Source organism: Pavona decussata, unplaced genomic scaffold (genome assembly GCF_977016875.1).
Source record: "Pavona decussata unplaced genomic scaffold, jaPavDecu1.1 SCAFFOLD_276, whole genome shotgun sequence".
Classification (NCBI taxonomy): domain Eukaryota; kingdom Metazoa; phylum Cnidaria; class Anthozoa; order Scleractinia; family Agariciidae; genus Pavona; species Pavona decussata.
This window is the reverse complement of record NW_028145678.1, coordinates 70,762-80,000: the sequence shown is the minus strand read 5'-3', so window position 1 is coordinate 80,000 and position 9,239 is coordinate 70,762. Positions and strand designations below refer to the sequence as shown.

General features: G+C 38.5%; 1 protein-coding gene across 1 annotated transcript in view; it reads left to right on the top strand.

Moving 5' to 3' along the window:
* Window positions 1–9,196, top strand: part of LOC146455389 (uncharacterized) — a 13,876-nt gene extending 4,680 nt beyond the window's left edge. Inside the window, exons 2-4 of the mRNA XM_085094349.1 lie at window positions 6,630–6,656; window positions 7,269–7,628; window positions 8,053–9,196. Of these exons, the coding sequence (XP_084950475.1) occupies window positions 6,630–6,656; window positions 7,269–7,628; window positions 8,053–8,333 (668 nt within the window). The 3' untranslated portion in view covers window positions 8,334–9,196. The remainder of the gene's footprint in view (window positions 1–6,629; window positions 6,657–7,268; window positions 7,629–8,052) is intronic.
* The last annotated feature ends 43 nt before the right edge of the window (window positions 9,197–9,239 follow it).

Below are 9,239 nucleotides of genomic sequence, written 5' to 3'. Positions count from 1 at the left end.
GCGGGATGCCCTGAAGGGGCATACCGTGTCTAAAAACGGGTCGATTTCTTTTTTTTTTTTTTTTACGCGGGATGCCCTTAGGGGGCATACCGTGTCTAAAAACGGGTCGATTTCTTTTTACGCGGGATGCCCTTAGGGGGCATACCGTGTCTAAAAACGGGTCGATTTCTTTTTTTTCTTTTTTTTTTTTTTCTTCCTCGTAGCTACAAATCGGTACATTAATTTATTCATTAAACTCTCCCCTCTCCTACTCGGGATGTATTGTTCTGATTGTCTTCAACAACAGCAGGCCAATCAAAATCCATTCTTGTCGCTTATATCGCGAGGGAGGGGACCCACTCACCCTTACCTGTGTGACGTCAATGCATCATTTGATATATTTATTAAAGACGGATTAAGTCGCGCCATATTGTTTGAACATGTTCTGGACTCAAGTGTGCCGTTTTCAAAGGGAAATTTCACCATTTTGAAGCGGTAAATCGAAAGAATAACTTCTAAGAAGCACCCGACACGTAAAACGGTGGAAATTGGTGAGTTCTTAGGGAAGGAATCGTGCTTTGTTTGACAGTCTTAGGCCACGACGCGAGACAGAAAAGAGGTCATTGAGAACCTTACGTTGGGTATCTGTAAAACGCGGACCGGATGGCTGCGGATGGCGGATGCGGATGGCGGATGGCGGATGGGAAAATGCGGATGGAAAAATGATGACAAAATAATAATAATAAAAAAAATTAAATAAAAAGTATAAACAAGAAGAAAAAAAATGGATTGGAAAATGACAACAACAATTAACAAAGGACTAACGTTACCGTAAGAAACCACCAGTAAACAAAAAACGGCGCTGGGAAATCAAGTAGGGTTTGTTCTGCTTCACAGCTACCATGAGCCATCAGGAAACCTTTCTTTTCATTTGCAAGCACTCTCGCAGGGAACAAAATTAGTCGAGTTTAAATATGCAGTTTTCAATAAATGCGGTTAGTTTTTAAGAGATAAAGCGCATGCGAGTCTATTTTCCTTTTACGAGCAGATTGTTTCGACCATCGACTAGATAATAATAATAATCTTTATTAGGAAGCTTCCGTTCACTAAACGTGGTTTTCAGAAAGGTCCTATAAAGATTAAATACAAAAGGTTGAAATCTGTTGTCAAACCCGGCGTCATTGGCAACTGTCAATCAAAGCATCACATCCTACACAAAGTGTTGTGTCATGACCAAGATTGCGGGGTAAGGTAACAGGTAATTGTCTAATCCATAGAGTTACGGCGTTCACGCATATGAGCTGTTTTTGCCGGTCGGTGAGTTATCACCCTTCAAATTCTGGGTGCCGAATTTCACTTTAATTTGTCTCATCCGAAAGTTTTAGCTATCCTGATGGGTCTTGCCGAAAGTTCGAGGACACGTAGTAGCAATAGTTTCATTAGAAAAGTCGCACTTTATGGCGTTTGAGTGTGTGTGTGTTTTTCTGAGTTAACGCCATTTAATCGATTTTTTTTTATTCCCGGTTTAATAAAAGAAACACGAGTGAAAAAGCGGGAAGCAAAGAAAGCGATACAACGAACGGAACGCAAGGAGTATTAACACGTCTTATGAAGACTACCGACTAAAAGCAAATTGATGGTTGGTTTAGTGGTCTCTTCAAGTCCCAGCGCCTTTCTTTGTTTACTGGCGGTTTTTTGTTAATTGTTGTTATTTTCTATTCAATTTTTTTTCTTCTAGTTAATCTGTATATTTATATATTTATACTTTCTATTTTATTTCATTGTGTATTGTTCTGATTGTCTTCAACAGCAGCAGGCCAATCAAAATCCATTCTTGTCGCTTACATCGCGAGGGAGGGGACCCACTCACCCCTACCTGTGTGACGTCAACGCATCATTTGATCTATTTATTAAAAACATTAAATTTGGCGCCATATTGTTAACATGTTCTGGACTCAAGTGTGCCGTTTTCAAACGGAAATTTCACCATTTTGAAGCGGCAAATCGAAAGAATAACTTCTAAGAAGCACCCGACATTTAAAACGGTGGAAATTGGTAAATTCCTGGCGAAGGAATCGTGCTTTGTTTCACAGTCTTAGACCACGACGCGAGACTGAAAAGAGGTCATTGAGAAGCTTACGTTATCGCAATGGAATTCCCGCAATTCTGAGTAGCGTAACACAACGGAAACAACGTAACGCGATCGTCGTGACTCAAACTATTCCATTGGCAAGGATAGTTTTATCAATCGGCGAAGCATACAGTTGGAATAAATGAATCAGCCCCAGCATCACGCGTAATGCCAGTATAGCAGGCATCTTGTTAGTGATCATGATGCACAGATAACTTCGTGCTGCGTTGCGTTAAAATTGTCCCGCGTAACATCGCCTCAATAAATTAATACAATTTTGCCCTAGGGACTTTACGAAACCACAACGGCAACGCCAACGAAAACGTAGCTTGAAAATATTCCGATTATTCCAATTCGTTCATCTTGTACTATGTAGCAGAACTATCCGGTAAGAGAACAGGTGGAAACGGCGTTCAAGTTGAGACAGAGATTGACAAATTTACCGTCATGTGCTCACGTTCTCCACAAAGCCTTGAATTTAGTCATAAATTTCACGTTGTGGTTTGGCCGAGCACGGGGGTGTAATGTACCAAAATTCATAACGCACGTGCAGGGCCTTTGTTTTACTCATTATACCCTTTTGTTTTGTGACGTTTTCGTTGCCATGGCCGTAGTAATTTCTTAAACTCCCTACTGCATGGGTCTTGGTGATTTTAGTACGACTAATCATAAAGCAATACTTCGTAATTTACTAACGTGACATAATGATCCTACTGACTCCTGCCTGCTCCCAACTCAGTCTAGAAATACCGGTAAGACATTGTAATGTTCAATTTCAAATCGCTGTGTCACGCAGATATGTGCCTTAATTGAACGTTCTTTTAAACGGTCGCAATTGTAGGTTACTAGTTCTTTTCGACGTGATTACTATGATAAGTACAATTTTTCGTCAGCCTTCAATGCTTGATAGCAACGTCACGTATACATGTATTTGTAAATGCACAATAGCAGTGGACTGCGGATACCAAGATTTACGGGTTATTCGGACACCTTGGGCATGATCATTGCACTAATTGTTGTTTACCGCGTCTAAATTAAAATACAAGGAGTCTAAAATCCACTGCACTGATGGCCTTTGTTGTTGTTTATGTATTCCTACGGCAGCCCAGAAGGGTCACCAACCATTTTTAATTTGTTTTTGATAAATTTCGCTTTTGTTTTGCTTTTTGTTTTTATAACGTTTGTGTTTGTTTTTGGAAAATTTCGTTTTTATTTTGATTTTTTTAACGTTCGTTTTTTTCGGTGTTCAGGTAAATTTCGCTTTTGTTTTTTTTAGCTTTTACTTCCGTTTTTTTTATTGTTTTGGCTTTTTATTTGTTTTTTTGTTTTTTTTTGTAAATTTCGCTTTTGTTTTCATAACTCTTTTGTGTTAAATTTCGTTTTTGTTTCGCTGTTTTTAACGTTCGTTTTCTTTTTGGTTTTGGTAAATTTCGCTTTTGTTTTTTTTATAATTTTGTTTTTTGGTTTTTGCTTTTTTATTTTCTTTTTCATTTTCATATTTTGGTTTTAAAGAAAACACAGAGTGCATAAAAAATTTCTTTCTTAATATCAAAATGCGAAAAAAAATGAAAAACTAAATGAAAGCTAAAAGCAAAAACAAAAAGCAACACAAAAAGAAAAGTTAATTTATCAAAAAAAAAAAAAAAAACAACAACGAAAACGAAATCGCTTAGTGTAGAGCATCGTTCTTTGCTGGCAGTATCCATCACGTGTTCGTTGCCTGGTCTTACTTTCCGTTCATTCAGCGTAGTGACGCATCTCGGTAACACCAACGCTACGACCATTTTTCACCTGTATCCTTGTCTTGGGAGAATAACAAATAACAAATAACAAACCTCCCAAGACTGAGCCATGAGTCCCCATGCGGATGGGGAGACAGCCAGCCCTCACGCTGATCTACATGTAACAGTGAAAAGAGGGAAGGAAGGAAGGGGGAATGTTGAAGATGTGCTCCCATGCAAAACAACCCCCCCTTCCTATGGAGTGCACGGAAGTCCTGGTGCATGCCCATATTAAAAAACTGCTGTAAACTAAGGAAACGCGAGCTCTCTTTGTTGTTAACAAACAATCATTATTATTGAGGAGTTTTTTTCGATATCCAGAATAGTTAAGGCTGGGGTAAGTGCTATCAGCTGAAAACACTAAATAAGACCTTGATTATTCCAGATGTCACAAAAGCCAACGCTAATAATCATTTTATTATACTTGTTTTAAAGGAAAAAAAAAAAAACATGTTGAAGAAGTAAACGAACTAGCCATGTTCTTACTTTGCTGTATTAACTTGACATTGTTCTTGGAAAGCATGCATTGCATGCGCAACCTACAGATTATTCACTAATCGGCTAGCAGAATACTGAATAATCTGAAGGTTGCACTGTTTTATTCCCAGAATCAACCGTAGGCTTGTAGCCAATAAGAAGACAGATGTTGACTACAATGTGAGCAACTACAGATGCAGGGCCATTTTGGACCACCTCATGTGTCAAAACCTTTTGAAGAACAAGCCATAACTCAATAGGCAATTTTGTGATCCAATGAGATAAGTGGCCCTGTATTCTGTAGTTTAGCCCTAGCATTAAACGAAATGTGTAAAATTAGGGTTCGGCAGAGTAAATAAGGGTTGTCCTTCCGAAGCGCACAACTGCCACAGGAGAAAAATTGACCACCTTTTCAAAATGAAAGATAAGCTAAATTTATAAGGTTACATCAATTAACAGTTGATTTAGTGGGATTAAAGGACAACCTTCCTGGCTACATTTATAACTAGTACAGAGCAACATTAATACCTCCATTAATACCCCCAAAATCCTGTGTAATGTACTCCACAAACACAAATTACATCTCTTAGATACATTCGAATAGGACCTGGCTTGTTTAACTTGCCGCCATTTAATTTCATACGCAATTTTCTGATCTTTTAGGCTCCATATATACTTACTAAGTTTGTAGCGCTCATTACGAAATGAACATAAATGATTTCTGAATCTTAATTTAAAAGTAGTGTCACAAGTAGTTGTGTTTGTGGGAGAAATTTTTCATATTATGCAGGCCGGAAATGTCAACTCTCAACAGCAGAAATGAACTCGCATCGGGTTGTAGACATGCTAGGAAATTTCTACTAAACAATGTTCCTTTTTAGTTACCAATCACGATCCCGTGTGACACATCACACAAAGAAGTTAGCATCTATTGTGTATTGTTCTGTATTTTCAAATTTCTCTTATTGTAACCGTTATTTCTGGCAGTTGCCTGATGATTGCTTCACATGGAGCATGAAACTCAGAGTGGCAAATAAATGACCGAATAACCTAACTCTTGCATTATAATTATTGCTCTAGTCCAACTATCGAGCACTTTTAAGTTGATGAAGATTTATATATGCGGGATCGAAACGCGACAATGAAAACGTTGCACAGCTTCCTGAGAGGTCCGAGCACGCCACGTATGTTTGTACTTGCCTCAGTAGTTTAAGGCCTACGCTGGGACCTTAAGTCGCCTTAAGTCGCTTAAAGTTGCCTAAAGTCGCCTTAAGTCTTCTTAAATACCTCCGGCAGGGGGAAGGGGAATCTGATATTAAATTGACCTTAGGGTGTCAAAAGCTAAAATTAGTTCCATCAGATACATTGTGGTAGCTTTTAGGGTAATGAGTCAAAAAATATGACAGGCAGCAAATGTCAATCAACTGATTTGGTACCTCTTAAATAAAATGATTAAAAAAATTGTTCAGATCATGCCCACAAAACAGAATTCTGATACCTTTCAGGGCTTCTTTTCAAACTTTTCGAGTTTATCCCTTTCACTTTTATATGGGAGCCCCCTCCCCCCCCCCCCCCAGCCCCTGCCGATCTTTTAAAAATCGCTTAGGTTAGAAAAAGCTCAAATTTCCCCCAGAGGATAAACTTCCCCATTTTAATAAAAACAAATATGAATTTGTTGTCCATAATAGTGTGTTCATGGGGTTACTGATCTCTGTCAGTGACTAAACTGATGGTCATAGTATTTTATATAATTCCATCAACCATCCCCCCATACAAATTTGAGAACTTAAAAGCTGGGGTTCGAGGACCCTTTCTAAAAGTAAAAGACCTGGCTGTTACACATTTTAACAGAAACCCTAAATTACTGGTACAAGAATATTCTTTCACTGGCATGGCTCCAATACTCTTGCACTCCAAGAAGCCTTCTTGGCAGTTTGACTCACGTTAAGTTAATTTTCAACGACTTTACCTCCATAAAATGTGTCTTTTTTGTAATTGACCTCTTCTACTTTATAAAGATAAAGTGTAAAAAAATATCTTTTGATATATATATCTTTTTGCGCATCCAAAATAGCGAGGGCTAACCCCCAGGCAATCCACAACCTCAGTTTTAAATGAATTCACGGACACTCGTCCCAACCTTTTCCATTGGAAAGACCCTCAGAATTAAGCTGTTTATTGTCGATATGTTGTTGTCAAATGAATCCATACATGCATTCTCTTCTAGTATGAGAAATAATTCCGGTTAATTTTTCTTTCAGTTGTATACGCCTCTCAGGAACTTACAGGTTAGTAGACACAAATTCTTGCTTTTCTCTGTACATGCATGCGAAGTACTATGCACTGTTCTGCTATTTATCCTAAAAAGCAAAGTCGATTTGCAGAGTGCCGGCTGCAAAACGGTGAACACTAGAATATTTTGTGGAATGGTTATTGTGTTGGGAGAGGGAACCAATCAAAGACGAGATGAGTAAACTGCAAATTGTAATGTAATTAATTTTGTGTTTGTTGATCTAGCGTCTGATTGGGGGAGCAATAAACAGCCCAGAAATAATTCTCAGTGGCGTTGTTTTTCGCAGTTGCGCTGTAATGGGGTCAACGTTTGGCGTAGAATGTGGATGTTACTTTTATATATTTGTATTATGATCATGTTGTAATGCGCAATAGAAATTAATAAACTCATTAGTTATTAATTATTGATTATTAATCTCTTAACAACTTTAGGAATGTTGATCATTAGTTTACGACCCCCTGGTTCTGTTTGTTTCCGCATGTTGTATAGTGTGAAATAAATGAACCTTGAACCTTGAACGTGTCTCCTATTACCTTTCTCCTACTTTTACAGACAACAGACAACCTTGCGAACAGAGACTGTTTTTCTTTCTTTCTTTTTTTTTTAGAAATAGACTTGACAGGTGTCCTTATCGGTACAATCAGGAGTCCTAACTTTCCGAAGTCCTACCCACCTGGCGTTGAACGTTTTTGGACTGTAGTCGCACCAGTTGGAAACAGGATAAAAGCAGCATTTAAAGTTTTCCATCTTCGTGAATGCAGCAGCACAAAGTGCAACCAATCGTTTGATTGCGACATGTTAGAGATCCGGGACGGAGCACTAAATACCAGCAAAATGATTGGCAGGTTTTGCGCCAATCACCACCCACCTCGTTTCTATTCGTCGGGAAACTCGTTGTGGATCGGATTTAAGCCAAGTAGCACACCAGCCTATGGGTCTCTTGGATTTGAAGCTATACTTAGCACAGGTAAAATTTGTACCGGTGTAGTGATTGCAAAATAACACAATATGGTGCTAATGAAGCCATCTTCAATATTGCCGTTGTACTTCTGTGTTCATTTAAAGTAAAAGGTCAAGTTATAGGAACCAGCCCTTATCATAAACAGATGTGACGCCGAAACATTGTTAAATTCGAAGTTAAGTTAAAAAGTCTTGGGATGGCTTTTCAGTTATGAAAACTCAAGAAATTTGCATATCAAATTTTGTGCCCTTTTTAGCAGGCTTCAGTAGTGAACGTTGCAACCAGCTCCTCTTTCAGACCCTGTCCTGATTCGTGTTTGTGCTCGAATTTAAATGGGGCAACGCAGTACTGCTCAGCAACTTCTTTTTAAGTAACCATATTGTAGGTAGTAGGATGATGTTTGACTGTCTCGTGTTTCTTTTCCTTTCAGAGAACATGGTATTGGCGTCAGTTCTCCCAGTTATTGGTTGCATTTTACTACTTTGCGCCATCATCACTGTATTAGTCATTATAAAATGTCGAAGACGCAGATCAGCCGTCTTTAAATCTTCGATTGCAACTTCGTTTAGTAAGCCATTAGGTGATGCACTAACCAAACCCGAAACTAACAAGTTACCAATGAGGACTAGAAATAACGTAGAGAACGATTTGCTTGGCTCTGAACAACAAGAGCACTTGCTCCCGTTGATGTCTAGTGAATCAGAGGAATAGCTACAATTCCTTCCTTTTAACATGTTGATAATGAATGGTAGCTTATCCCAATGACTAAGGAAATCAGTTATGCGTGCATTTGGGTTTTTCTTGAGTTTTCGTAATTAACGGTTTACCTCTAATTAGGGTGCTTAAATATTCGTCTGACAAATTGAAGAACCGGCGCGGCCCTTGGCTTTTATCTGCAGTCTCGAAAGTTGAAGCCACCTTGCTCAGCGTGATAAACAGTATTAAAGCTGTCCAGAAAACACACAAAAAAGGTCATTTTCAATTTGTCATTTTTGCCATGAATTGTCATCTTGTTTTGGAAAAGCGTGTATGCAAATGGTTCGAAAACGTTGTTGGTATCATTGTCCTGTTAAGTAACTTTCATTTCAATCGCAACCGTGCGACAGACTTTAAGTTGGAACCACCTTAGTGGCTTAAAAAGTGGCTCACGATGCGCTGAGCCGATGCGCAGCTGGTTGCACTTCAACCGCCTTACTCTGAATGTAAAGAAATCTAATTTTGTGGAGCAATACCCGCTTTCACAAACTACAGCTAATTGTTAAGAAAATGGCCCTCTGAAGACTGCACTCACGCTATCTGAAACTAAACTTAATGTAAGCACCAAGTGAGGGCTAACTGAGAGCAATGCTGACAACAATATGAGCAATACGACCCCAGCCTTTCTGACAAAAAGTCATTGCTTGTGTCGGAACGTTGTCGCAGACCGCGTTAAATTTAAGATTTCTACACTGATTGTCCCAAAGCTCTACCGAAATTTTAAATATGAATAGATTCTTGAAAATACAGATATTAAGAAAACTCAAAATTAGTTACAATGTCAGATTGATTGAGGTTGATGGGTAGATGAATTGTGTAAAAAAAAAAAAAAACACAACAAAAAAAACAAATAATAATAAT